Source organism: Lygodium microphyllum, chromosome 4, assembly GCF_053477565.2.
Source record: "Lygodium microphyllum isolate KBCC chromosome 4, Lygodium_microphyllum_v1.1.10, whole genome shotgun sequence".
Lineage (NCBI taxonomy): Eukaryota > Viridiplantae > Streptophyta > Polypodiopsida > Schizaeales > Lygodiaceae > Lygodium > Lygodium microphyllum.
The window spans coordinates 157455377-157469953 of record NC_141138.1 but is presented as its reverse complement, the minus strand read 5'-3'; the positions used below and the strand labels follow the sequence as shown (position 1 = coordinate 157469953).

At 41.5% G+C, this 14577-nt stretch overlaps 1 protein-coding gene across 1 annotated transcript in view; it reads left to right on the top strand.

Annotated features, from left to right (window-relative positions):
• The window catches only part of LOC148037820 (protein VASCULAR ASSOCIATED DEATH 1, chloroplastic-like), a 115511-nt gene extending 102029 nt beyond the window's left edge, over nt 1-13482 (top strand). The window contains exons 14-18 of the mRNA XM_087676779.1: nt 2720-2816; nt 10388-10449; nt 10660-10753; nt 10851-11143; nt 12142-13482. Coding sequence (XP_087532905.1) covers nt 2720-2816; nt 10388-10449; nt 10660-10753; nt 10851-11143; nt 12142-12402 — 807 coding nt within the window. The 3' untranslated portion in view covers nt 12403-13482. The remainder of the gene's footprint in view (nt 1-2719; nt 2817-10387; nt 10450-10659; nt 10754-10850; nt 11144-12141) is intronic.
• The last annotated feature ends 1095 nt before the right edge of the window (nt 13483-14577 follow it).

Here is a 14577-nt window from a genome sequence, read left to right as displayed (position 1 = left end):
TAACCCCTTTTCTTCATCATGGAGTCACCATTGCTTATCGCTTGGCCCGTTGATCCCTCTTATTTCTATGCAACTTATGGCGCCTTTGATAGTTCCTCACTATCGTCTCATAGTTGGGTTAGAGGCTTGGCTCATCCATCCTTGACTGGAGTTTTTTGGAGTGATCTATTTGAGGCCTCTTCGTTTCCTTTGCCCCTTGGTGGCCTTCCGTTTAATCAGATTTTTCTTTAGAGAGAGGGTCTTGCTCCTTGGCTAGCTTTCTTTGTTGATGGACTACATTGGCATTGGCACTCTTCTTGCCACCCTCGGATCTGTCTCTCCTTTGGTTTTCTGCCACATCCAAGATCTGAGAGGGGGTGTGTATATTATGTGGTCATCTTCTGTCTATGAGTCTCAGTTTGAATCTGACAAGGACATTAGGAGCTCTAACATGGTATTTGTCTGTCATTCTATGTGTTTTAGACACTTTAGATGGAGGGCGCATTAGTTTATTTCTTTTTGTGCACTTTTGGCTATTTTTTAGGGATTTGACTACATTTAGGGTTTTTTCTCTTTTTCGCCTATATCTAGGCGGCCCACCCTCCCACTTTCATTATCTATCATTGATCCTTCATGACCAGCCAGCCCTCCTTAACTCTCTCATCCCCCTACTACTGTCAGGCACCCACATTGACGCATAGAACTGCATGTTGGGGCTAACTGTTGCAGCCTTGTACCTTCAGCCATTGTGGTCACATTGTTCCTTCTCTCTCTTACATTCTCTCTCTGTCTCCTCATCTCCATGTTGACTTTCCTCTTTCCGTTGGACACTCTCATAGGAGACTCCAAGATAGGCCTTTGTTGTTTACACCTTGGAGCAACACAATGAGCCTAGAGCACCACCAATGGACCAAGTACAGGAAAGAAGATGTGCAAGCTGTCACACACCAAAATCACACACATCATTGACAAAACTTGCCATGTAAAAGTTGAATCTATCTCACAAGCCAATATTTTGTTCTTGCCCTTGTTCTTCAAAGATTGGTCCAACCCTACCTGCTCAATCACAATTTTCTCTCACCAACCAAGACTGATAGACACTAGAACTAACAAAATCTGCTTTGACAACTTCAATTTCTGCACAATCTCTTCAAAAAGCACTTGCACACAGACCAAGTTTGTTGCATGTAGCAAACTCTGTGCCCTTTGGAGAGAGAGAGAGAGAGAGCTGCAAACAGCTTGCGTACTATCCTAGACAGCAATTCTATGCTAAATAGAGAAGCTTCGAGCTATCGCTAGTGCCAAACACTTGAATTTAGCTGAAATACCTGATTAAGCACAAATATCTCTATAACTTCTATTGCAATTGGGTGAACTACATTGAGATTACTCTAATGTCCTTCGCTTTCCAATCACAAATGACTAACAAGCCTTCTTATTAGTTTGCCCCTCGATTCACCTAGGGATTGACCTTCAATTCACCCTTGTTTGGTCAAATCTAACTCCAAATTCAATTGGGAGGGCTGGCTTCTTGAAATATTTGGCAATTCCTCAAATTTCAATTGCTGATTGCAAGTACTAAGCCTTCAATTTTTTGGCAGGGGGCTCAAGGTGGCTGTTAAACCCTGATTTATGTTGTAAACTAGAGTTGACAACAGCAAAAAACATAGCTGCTCTTCACCAAGGCCTGAAAATGGCTGAAATTTGCTAATAGGTTTGTTGTAGAGGAGAGAATGGCAGTTGCAACAATAGCTTTTCCTCCTCTCTCTCAGACTCCACCATACTCTGAATGGCTGGAATGACCCTAAGACAACCCCCAACAGCATTTTCCCTAGCACGGGAAAGTTTGCCACCTAGTAGCGTGTTAAATGGATTTTTCAGTCATTTAAATTGATTTTCAAGGTTAGTAAATTTGAAAAGTAATTTGAGTCCTTGTTTGTACCCAAAAATTTAAATGTGCCCATCCACAATTAAATTAGTTAGCCACTTTGACTCCCAAGTTGTCCTTTGCATTAATTGGTCCATTAACTAGTATTAGTTAATTAAATCATGTTTAGTTTCTAATGTTAGCACTAGCATTTATTGACCAATTAAATGCCCTAGGCCAAAATTGACACTAGACACCACCTATTACCTAACTAGTATAACTTGTTTCAACTTAAATTGCTGAACACAAAAAAGAAAGAAAGAAAGAGAGAACACTACAAAGAAGAGAACTCAAAAGAATACTTAGGAAATGGAATCCATATACCAAACAAGAGACAGTCGCATACAATAGTGAGTCACTGGTTGCATGGGCACTGGCACCGGCTTCTCTCTCCAATAGGAAGTCCACCCGGTGAATGATGACGATGAATGAGGAGAAGGAGCCTCACCATATATAGGCATAAAATAGGCCCCAAATAAATGTTGATCAGCTAGCATTGACTGTCATCATAAATGCCAAAGACAAGTGACCACAACAAAAATGCCCAAAATAACTACAATGTACCCAGGTCTAAATGGCACGCACAAACTCACACATGAGCTGGTAATCATCCTAACAAGGGGGCCGAGGGGTGTGGGTGTGGGTGGCATGTCGTGACAATTCTCATAGAAAATCTGCTCTAAAGGATAAGTAAGAGAGAAAAAAGGGAAGGAAATGTAAAACTTTAAACTAGGCATCCTACAAATTTTTTGGCTATTGAAACACATACATGTTCTAGTAATGGACAAACCTGTTTGCTTTCAACTTATGCAGGGATGGTGGGATGTGATCGCATCTCCAGATGTTGATGGAGTTATTTCAGTTCGCATCTCAGTTGATGTCCCCTTCTCCAAGAAAACAGTGTGGAAAGGTATGCTGATTGTGATAATATTATGAGATTCTAGGACACGCAGAAAACATAATGCAGAGTGCTGCTTGAGTTTTTTAGAGAGAATCAAGTTACATGTTTTTCCTTTAAAAATAGTTCCCCCCCAGCATCAAACTTTTAAAACATATGATACTTAAAATATTAAAGATTCTGTAATAGAGGTGGAACACATCTATGGTTAGCTCATTAGTGTAGAGGCAGGCAGATATATCTTGGGGATGCTCTTTTGGAGATACATGAGGTAAATCTTACAAATATAAATATGGTTATATGAATGAACAAGTGTGTCATGATTGCTTTATTTCTTGAGCTCAACTAGTACCGTTTCTCAACTCTCATCTCATCTATCATTGTTGCTAATCATTTGCTTAGTATTTCTTGATGACTATTTGCCACCTTAGTTTAATGCCATCATTTAACTCTTAGTCTAAATAGATTAGTGCTAGTTTTTCCTCATGAATTAGAGGCCCAGCCCTCTATCATCTCTTTTCTCACTTGCAAGCACTCTACTAGCAACAATGTCTCAAGCTTCACAACCACATTCATCCTTTTCAAGCTGCCTTAGCATGCACAAGACAGCTTGACTAGGGCTTACCAAATTGTTCATATCTCAGCAATCACAAATCCATCGGTCACCAACATTGTAGGCTTATTGAAAAAAACAAAGGTGCAACTCTGGCCCAAAGTGCTTGGGTCAATTTACCTCCACCAATGAATATAAAGGGTGACATTCTTGCTTTTGTGAAATTGGCCAGTTCTGGACAGACTTCAGGAAAATAAAATGAAGACTATATACATCTTATGAGAAAGGATCTTCAGGACTTGCTTGAAGATGAGGATGTCACTAATCATGCAGATTGGAGAAAGAGAAACAGTAAAGCACTTGGACTTTGGAGTAATTACATGGGGTCTATTATATTATGCGTTGCACTACATATTTGGCATTGAAGAAGCTAAAGTTGCTTGGAAAGAGCTGACAGCCTTTTTGGGTCTCAAGCAAAGAACTCAAAGATTAATCTTTCAACGCAATCTTGTGCATTGTATCAATTTTATTTAGCAAGTTAATACCTTGACTTTATTTATTGACAAGTTTATAATCTTAAACATCCAGTTGGCTAGCATTGGAAAGCACATAGAAGAAGACACAGGAATTCTTCTTCTCTTGAATGCAAGAAGGTAAAGGCCATGAAAAAGTGGTAACTATACTAAAAATGTTCTAGAAAAGAAATTGAGTACCACAGAAGCAAACATTATATGAGCAAAAGGTTAAGCTTAAAACCAAGATTTAAACTTTATCCACTTTCAGCTCTACAAGCTTAAGGGGCAACAAGGCTCTACACAAAAGGACTACTTGTAAGGGCAAAGAACAAGATTAGTAGCATTTATGGAAGAATTGGGCATAATGATCAAAGCTGTCGAATAATAGGAAAATCAAATGATAATTAGCATAACAATTTTGATCATGCTGAAAACCAGTGTTGGAGTCGTAACGTTACATATTTGGACATGTAAGATGGGCACTTGCAACCTCGGTCACGACTTAGGCTAGGGTGGCTAATAAACCCTATAAAAATGACTTAGTGGCTCATTTGAGTTAGATTGAGTGTGATCACCATGCTTGGGCTTCGGGCCCACTGGCTCTCATGTCCACATACCCTAGTTGGTGTGGGTTGGTGGTATGGGATGCCAACCCTTGTGATAGTGTGGCCCTTTATATTGCTAGTGGTGCCAGGCTCAAGGGTAAACAGATTTGGCTCTATGGCTGGCGGGTAAATCAATGCCCATTTCCTCATGGTCCTTTAATGTGAGTATATGGCTTGCATTGTGTCTTGTGTGCAGATCGGATCCTAAGTGGATGTTTCATTGGTAGTAGATCAACAACTTGCTCTCTTGCCCATGATGCAACAACATGCATAAAACCAGTGGAAGCTCATGGGACCGTGATGGTCCATGCTTGACGGGTTCATTTTCTCTTGAATAGGGTGGTACGGGCAAGTACTAGTTTAAGGGGGTTAACATGGGGGCCATGCGCAATCGGTGGTGGGCATGAGAAGAGAAATCTTGCCTGGTACTCATGCTTGGGGTGATGGAATTTGCTGTGAATTAATTGGATGATGAGAATTTTGCACTACCTCCTTGTAGTCTGATGACAAAAGGGGAATGAGGGAGCTGCTACCAATGGCCATGATAGACCTGACCTTTACTGAGCTTGACAATGGAGTGTGCATGTGTATGGTAATCATTAACACGAAAGGGACTATTTTCTGGTTAATTATTTTGAAGGGGGAGGTGAATTCAGCAATCATCAAGATGGCTTTCATAGCCATTGGTGCATCGTCAAATCATATTAATTAATAAGTATGCCGTTTTTGCTTCAGTTCTTGAGCTCAACTTGTCTCATTTCTCAACCCTAAACTCATCTACCATCATCGCTAATCACATGCTTAGTTTTGCTTGATGACTGTTTGCCACCAGTGCTTGATACTTTAGTTTACCTCTTAAATGTAAATAAATTGGTGTTAGCTGTTCCTCATCACATATGCTTTACATTCATGTTAATTTTAGAAACAGTCACAAGGAATGTCATTTTCAGTTTTGGGGAGGCTGCAAATGGTCTCTTCTTTCTGTCTTAGTTTTTCCTCATCTTGTATGCTTTCCATTCATGTTAATTACAGACACAATCACAAGGAATACCTTTTTCAGCTTCGGGGATACTGCACATGATAGCTCCTTTCTGTCCCACTTCCTATCCCACGTGACTCTTTAGTCATGGAGAAAATTGACACTTGGCTGAACAGTTTTTGCTCATTGTCTGCAACTGAATTGAAAATTTATGAGCTTTTCTTAGAGCCCTAGCTATCAGGCTCAAGAATCAAAATTTCAAGCTCTACGTAGTACTTCAACTTTTTTCTGTTACTAATCACTAACCAAAGTGTTGGGGGAGCATTTTGTCTAGAGTTGACAAAACCAGGGCACAACTAAGTCAGGGGCCCCTATAGTTTACTTTGAGTTTTGCATTTTGAGCTTGATCGGAATGCCACTTGCTGTCTGTTTGTTAAATCCCTTTTGAAAAGAGCATACTTAATTACTTTGGATACGATGAATAAAGTTTGTCATGTTTGGAGCTGTTTGTTGTTAACAGAAGCGATATTTTAGAAAGCCTGGAGTACAATTCCCTATTCCACGGCAGTCTGTAACAATTCTGAGCTTTTTGCTGTTAACAGAATGTATCATTTACAGATGCCACCATCATATCATCTTCTGATTAGGGATTTCTTGTTCACCTTCTTTGAATGCTGGTAGTGTCAAATGATGACGTACTAGCGAGACAGCAGGGTTGGCGGGGAGGAACATGGAGTGAACTCGGCAGACATGGAGAAGAGAAGAGAAGAGAGAAGAAACTCTGATGAATGGAATGATGAAGATCTGAATCATGGAGTGAATGTGATACAAGGGAACAAGGGTGCCGTAGCACAAGGAAGATGATGAAGACAGCCACGAACCATGAACCGCAATGTCCTCTTGAAGGGGTGCGAGGGTAGTGGAGAGGTTGGAGAGAAGAGGTGACGGACTAAATGAATCAACCGTAAGGAATGAATGAGAGAGTGGCCTATAAATAGACACGGTCAGTCTAGGATGGTGCCCCTTTTTGGGGCTGTAAACCCTAAATGCAAAACGCAAAAACGCAAACTGCGGGTAAAGAGTGAAGGGTTTCTCAACACCCCCTCTCAGACCCAAAAAGGGAAACAAGAGAAGAGTGAGGTGGAGATGCAATGCTACATGCTGAAGAATGCTCATGCAGCAAGTGCCACTTGGACAGTGTCCCTCGTGGGGAAATTGTTCACTTGCCCAAGCGCCCTAGTACAAAGATGATGAAAACATGCAATGCATAGAAGAAATATCGGACTTTGTGTGGTGCCGAGAACCATAAGGATATTCTCGTATTGGATCTCCGGAGGTGGCTCCATGTTAACCAAGTGACCAAGGCAAGAAGAAAAGAGGAGGAAGAAGATGTAGAGGATCCCTAAGATCCAAGATTTCCACCGGAAGGGGAACCTGCAGTAAATACGAGTAGACAAAGTGAACTGGAGAACCCGAAACTCAACCTCGGGAGAGAAGCCACTAGCTCCGTGCATCCATGCGAGAAGGAATACGAAGGCCTTGTCACCAAGTCGTTGCTGAACCTCCAAGGTCCCGATCTAGGTGGTATCTGAAGATCCTGAGTATCAATAGAAAAGATGATTGGTCGAAGACAGCCACCCTAAGAAAGTAGAGGATGGGTGAAGAACTTCTAAGGGCAAAGAAATAACATCCCCCTCTGAATCTCCCTCTGAAGTAGATAGGGAATCCAAAAACTCATGGATCACGGACTCCGAAATGTCTGATGACGAAGGAAGTACCGCCGATCGTGCCGAAGAAGGTATTAGGGGTGCCAAAGAGCTCCCAGAGGTAGCCTCTCGAACCTGAGTAGTCGAGGATGGAGAAGGGTGGGGCTCAGAATGAGCAAGAGGCGGGCAATAGTCACTGTATCTCAGTGGAGCGGATTGGGTAGCCGAAAAAGAGAAAGGAGTCGAGCAGCCACTGTCTCTTGAAGGAGCTGACTGACGAGGAGACGGTATCAAACAATCGCTATTTCTCAATGGAGCGGATTGCAAATCCGTAGGTCATGGAAGCCATTGTACTTGAAAATTAGCGGGAGAAGACTGCCGTTGGCATCGTGATGATCTCCAGGAGGTCGTAGCGTCGATCGATCCTCCATGTGCTCAAAAGGACTTAGTGCGCATCGGATGCGTCTTATTGCCTTGAGCATAGTACTCTAATAGCCGATGTAGAAGGATCTTTGTGGCCCAGAAAGGAGAGGTGGCACAAGGAGTGCCTGGTGGAAGACGCATGTACTCCGGAGGGGTGGGAAGCAAAGGTCCAAGTCGACAAGCATTGGTGGTATGTCCGGTGATGCCACAGTAGGAGCATCCAATAGTTTGGTCATCTATTGGTAAAGAAGCCATGGATACTAGTGTGCCTTGCTGAAGAAGGAAGAGGTCAACCATCATGAACCACGAACCACAATGTCCGCCTCAAGGGGTTTGAGAGTAGTGTGAAACATGAATCGCAATGTCCGCCTCAAGGGGTGGGAGGGTAGTGGAAGGGCTAGAAGTGAGCTGCTAGTGGGAGGAGGATGCGACCAGCAGTAAGAGGTTGCAACCAGTAGAAAAGCGCAGGTGAGGAGAGAGAAAGACTAAAAACGCAAGTAGCAGGTGAGAGAAAGACTAAAAACGCAGGCAGGACAACTTGCAGGAGAGAGAAAGACTAAAAACGTAGGTAGAACAGCCTGCAGGAGAGAAAAACTAAAAACGCAGGAAGAAAACAGCAACGGTCAATATGCTGAAATCAGCTCCGAACAGTGTGTGATAGGCTGAAAACAGGCGCCAGACTGTTGTAGACAGCAATGGCCAGCTTGGACCGCGATGTCCTCTGCGTTTGGGGTGTGGGCAGCAAGCTGAAATACTTGAAATCTGCAAAAACGAGATGGTTTTCTGAATGGAGAGTGATCAGCAACAATCGTTCTATTGTAAACAGCTGCAAACTACGGGTGGAAGGCTGGAAATAGGTGCCAGACTGTAGATAACAGCAAGGGACAACTAAGACTGCAATGTCCTCCATGAAAGGGGTGTGGGCAGCAAGCTGAAAACACCTGAAACCTGCAAAAGCGAGATTTTGATGTAGCGGAATAAGAAGAGAAGTGGATGTTGAACCCACCACCGGTCTTTGCCTTCACTAGAGTGAGGATATTTGCTGTTGTTTGAGTAGATCGAGCTTTGATACCATGTCAAAAGATGACTTTCCAATGAGACAGTAGGGTTGGCGGGGAGGAGCACAGAGTGAACTCGGCAAACATGGAGAAGAGAAGAGAAGAGAGAAGAAACTCTGATGAATGGAATGATAAAGATCTAAATCTTTATTGAATGTGATACAAGGGACCAAGGGTGCCGTAGCACAAGGAAGATGAAGACAGCCACGAACCATGAACTGCAATGTCCTCCTGAAGGGGTATGAGGGTAGTGGAGAGGCTGGAGAGAAGAGGTGACGGACTGAATGAATCAGCCGTAAGGAATGAATGAGAGAGTGGCCTATAAATAGGCACAGTCAGTCTAGGATGGCGCCCCTTTTTGGGGCTGCAAACGCTAAACGCAAAACGCAAAAACGCAAAAACGCAAATTGCGGGTGAAGGGTGAAGGGTGAAGGGTTTCTCAACAAGTAGTGCAAGTCCATTTTCCATCAATCTACTAGGGCATATTCATCAATAATTGTAATGGTGCTGTTGAGCTAAGAAATGCATTCTATGCTAATTAGCCACTTAAAACAGCCCCAAAACAAGCTTAATTTAATGAAAACCCTAAAATGGGGCGCAGTTCGAGAGAGCTCATTGAAACCCTAATTTTGGAGAGTCAATCCTCATCTATAAATAGACAGGCTGTCTCCCATTCAGCCTCAATCCCTTTTTGTGCAGGTTTCTCACCCTTGAGTGCAGATTTCAGCCATCAAGCCACACACACATGGCCGTTGAGCCCTAGCGATTGTTGCCACACCTTTCTCTGCATCTAGCACTCCTCGATCAGCATTAATGACAAGCTTTTGACCCTTCTTTGCATGTGTTTGGAGCTACCGCAACTTGGCGACAGCATACACTGCATGCATCAGCCCTCTACGGCTTGCTTTTGGTGTCCATCAGCATTAGGTGATAGTTCCTCCATCAGGTGATAGCTCCACATCAGGCGACAACTGCCAACCGTCTTCCACTCCTGTCTTGCTTGCATTTGGTGCTCCAAGCCCTCCTAACACTTGCGTTTGCTGCATCCTCTTCATCCTACACTCCGACTAGTGGTTACAGACTTGGGATTTGTCTCCAATGGTCGCCACTCTCCGACACACTACTCTGCCCTTGGGCACACTATACACACTTACATTCATTTACAGCATTCATTCACTTCAGAGTTCTGTTCTAACTTCTTTCCGTCCCTTCTTCGGTTTGTGTTTGAGTTTCTGTGTTTGAGTTTTGAGTTTTATGTTTAGGGTTTGAGTTTTGCTTTTTGTGTCTGTGTTTATCTTGTTGTGCTTTTGCCGTGGTCTTACACTCTTATGTTTCCCTCAATGCAAACCCTACCAATGCCTCCACAATCTTCTTGATAGGTACTTGTACTTTCATTCTGATATTAATTAGCATTCCCATCAGTCCTATATAAGTTAAAAAACTAGATTGTAAATCTTCTTATGAGTTCCTGTTCTTCTCTTCATCATCATACATTCTTTGTAAACAAACAGATGCATGAAAAGGAAGAAGAACCGTATTTGCACAATGGAAAGTTGTGTGTGCCCATCTTATTCTAGGGCTTGTGATCATTTTCTGCATCATTCTTGTATTTGCTGTTCTGTTTGAGAAGGTGTGTGAGTTTGACCAAATAACTTCCAGTATGAGAGTGCATATCCAACACAGATTTCATCGTACCACTCCTTTCTTTTAGGCCTGGATTGAAGTGCTACTGTTATGAAAACAGGAAAAATAGAACAAGGTACCTATGACGAGTGCAAGGAAGTCTTCGCAACTTGGCTTGTGGAGGTATATATGTCTGTTGACTAGTAAAGCTTTTGCTATGTAAAATGCTTGTGGGATTATGGTAGTGTCTCACTTACGAATACCTCCACCTGGTTGTGATGGTGTTGATGTTTCTATCTCGTTAGATCATTTAGAGTGCAGTGTAGGTCACTTGTATGTATGTGCAGTGTAGATTTGTTTGTACAAGTTCAAAGTGATGCTTTCCTTACACAGGCTTTAAGTACTTTGAAAGAGAAAGGAATTGCTGATGGAAAATCTGTGAAGATGGAAACACAGAGTCAACCAGTTCCAACCCTTCTAAAGCCAGGTGTGGCCTTGTTTTGCTGCATGAGCATGGCAACATGCTTCAAGTCTCCTCAAGTTAGTGCCATTGTAATCTGTAACTGTGGCATCTGCCATATTAGGGTCTGGACGAGCAGTACCACAGCCTTCAAAATTGAAGAGAAAGGTTGGAGGAAGATTTGCAGAGGTTCAAGGTCATAATAAGATTCTCAAGGACTCTCATGTACCAAGTAACACTGTTGGAGAAAATGAAAGCAAAACCCACGAGCAAGTACTACAAAACAATCATTCAAGCCCCATAAAAGCAGCACAACAGTCTTCTCAGGAGTTCAGTATTGGAGCTTTTACCTCTGGAAATGAGACAAAGTTGGTGTTTGCTCTCTTCTATATAATGGCAGCTGTTCTTCTCATTCAGGTATTCTGACAATCTTCTGTTTCATGTGAGATTGATGTGTAGTATTCTGGCATATGGTCAACTTAAGGTAGCTTTTGTAGTACTAACCTCATATACATACATGTGCATGCTGTGTGTGTTGCTTCAAATTACAGGAGTATGTATGATAACTAGTTTTTTACTGCTTCTAAAACTCTTTGGTCATGGTCTCTCCTTGAGGTGTTTCCAACCTGTATGTAAATCGCACCGGTTTCACCAGAAAAATAAGTCTAGGGGTGGGTATAGTACAGATGAGTTATGAGAATGCCCTTTGTTCAGGCCTCCTTCCATCTCCATCTTAATCTTAGGATAAGCTGCCAGAATCTTGTATTAAGAATGTTCCTGAAAAAGTCTGGTGGCATGAATATGTCCTTACTTTAGAGTTGTGAGTGGATCTTATGTTCAGCTCCATTCTCTTATACTCTTTTTCATTTAGCCAGTGATGTGAAGTCAATTGTCGCTCCAACAAGTGACAAGAGAAAACAATTGAGGAGCCGTAGATATCACACTTGTCTTTGGTTCTTTAAGATCAGTAGGTTCCAAAGCCAGAACTTTCAATCAACCTTTCACACTTAGACCAATATCTGTACTTTATAGCTGAAGAAGAGGGGGATCTTAATGGACACCCCCTCTTGCTTTAATATGTGTATCAGGAGCCAGCATGCTTGCCCTTAATGAACCAAGGCTAGCATGCACGCTTATTCCATTCTTGGCAATGATGGATCTCCCATACTTTATATTTGCATTACAAAAATAGTGGCAAGTATGCTTGCCAGTCACATGAAAAATGCAATATGGACAGCCATGCATTCAATTTAAGTTCCTTCAGTTCAAATTATGTTCCATTGTGATGTGATGCTTTCTACAATGAAACTTGGTTTGACCTGAGGAAGTTCACTTGTTCTGCCTGAAACTTAATCTATTATTTTCTGTTCAACTAACTCTTGGTGACTGCTGAGGCGAGTTTCTTCAATTTTCAGACTGGTGTAATCATAGCTCTGATGAGATCGATGGGAACGCAATATGTAACTGTTGGAATTCCAAGAGGCGAAGATTATTATGGGAGGTACTCTGGAAAGCAAGATGCTGCATGGCTAGAGGAGCGTGCTGAATTATTGCAGGAGGAGATTACTCTAGCAGAAAACCTGCTTCAAAATGTCCAACATGGCATCAATCATTTGAAGGTGAATCTGAAGCTGCTAGAGCAACGTCACCAAAATTCAGAAACTTTAACAACCTAATACAGGTGTCCAAATGCTCAACTAAGTCTCAGCCATCTGAGCTGCATGAATGAGGAGTACGTGTGAGAGATGAGTAAATTGTGGCTGTCAATCCCAGGTGGTATGCAAAATGTGAGCTGCTTTGTGTTTAAACCTCAATTTGTAAAGCTGTAACTGTAGTATAGTACCTTGGTTGTACAGGTAAACAAGGAATCGGGGAAAGAAATGAGATGAGTAATTGTTTCTTGGGTAACTTCTGGTCTGTTTCAAGGTTGCATACCCACTTATCTGTTTTTACCTTTTCCCTCCAACATCAAAATAATTCAATACAAATATGGGTTTGTGTACTTGCAAGGGCTTGGATTCAAGCCTTCAACCTCACATGACATAGCAAGGGCTGGAGGAGCAAAATGTGACTTAGTTGTATCCAAGAACTTTGGGTCATCTCATTATATCTTACTAATGCAAAACAAACCCTGAAGGGATGTATGAGGGGTGTTCAGTTTCCCTAGAAGGATCCTAAAACGACAATCTCTCTTCACATGCATACACCGATAATTTGTTATTGTGTGCAGTGACTGGTAGATGCTCTGCTAATAGGCTGAAACTGATTATTGTCTTCTTTGCATAATGTCTCCAGCATCAGCTTATACAACTAAGTCAGAAAACTATTAAAGGTAAACGCACAATGTGGATGTACTACGGAAATGTGCATCGATCGGGATGTGACATGCTCACAAAAAATCATTTTTCTAAACCAATGTAAAAAAGGAGCCAGGATCTATACTGGTTTTCCTTGCTTTGTTTTACTGTCTAGAAGTAAAATGGAAAATTTTCAGCTGGTTCTCATCAAGACAAGTGGACTTGAATCGAGATTCTGAAACGCTAGCCATGAACAATACACTATAGGATGGTCTCCTGTATATGTGGTGTGGTGAGCAAGACGCCAAAGCATGGTAAACTGAGGCAGTAGGCATAAGCACAGGTCTAGAAAACGAGTGGGTATCGTGACATCTCCCCCATGCATTTGTGACCAACGTTTTGCCATAGCTAGAGCAATTGGTCGATGTCACGCTGCGCAACCAGATGAACAACATGGATTTTGACGACTACTGAATACACCAACCTTGAGACTACGCATATATGCTATATCAACAGATTAGGACTATTTGTTTTCAAGTGTTAACACATTCTCCATGCCATCACATCTAATATAACTGAGAGGTCAATCATGCAGCTTTAAGTAAAGTGTTGGGCCCTTTTCCTACATACGAGAGGATTAAGTCTACTTGGGAGTGAAGTTAGACATAGGACAAAAGACATATGTCAAGATATCAGTTAGATATAATTCAAGGTGCAAATGGCTTGATTAAAAGAAAACCTAGTTGCCAAAGCTACAAGTATATAATGATGTTACAAGAGTTGCTAAATGTATGACCCTAAAGCGGCTCTTTCCTAGCCATGGTCATCTTGATAGTTTCATCTAGTTGGCATTTGAGTTGTGTTGATATAAGATCATCTATGTTTTACATCTTGGTTTCCATGGAGCATTTTTATTGCTTAATTTTGAAATGTATATTGTATGTCTCCAAACACTAAAGTTGATTATCTCCATGATCAGTGAGACCCAATCTCTCTCTCTCTCTCTCTCTCTCTCTCTCTCTCTCTCTCTCTCTCATATATACATACATACATAACATTTATACAAGGTCCAAAAAATATGATGAAAATTTCATGAGTGTGGAACTTCACCATTTGTAGACATTCAAATATCCTAGTTGACTTGGTAAATAAGAGAGCTCTTTGATAGAAATGAAACTTAAACTTGGTCAAATAAATATTCTGTCCTTTTTGTCTATTTTTCAAAGTTTTGGTAGAAGTTTAAATCTTAGTCATAATTACTTGATTTTGGATTACATTATTGGCTAATTAACAAGGGGCCCAAGCTAGCCAAATTTTGATAATACTATACGTCTAGTAGCTAAGGCTTATAATGTCTTATACAATGTTCAATAAGTTGCTATTATTGGGAGTTTGAGATTTTATTCACATCATATTCTAGCTTGTCATGGGTACCCTTGAGAGCTCAATTGTGTAAAATCGGAAAGCTTTTTCATCCTCGAGGGTACTTGTGTTGCTTATAACTACTATCTTGAAATGACACTCAAAGTTTATTTAATAATAGTAATTAGTTTG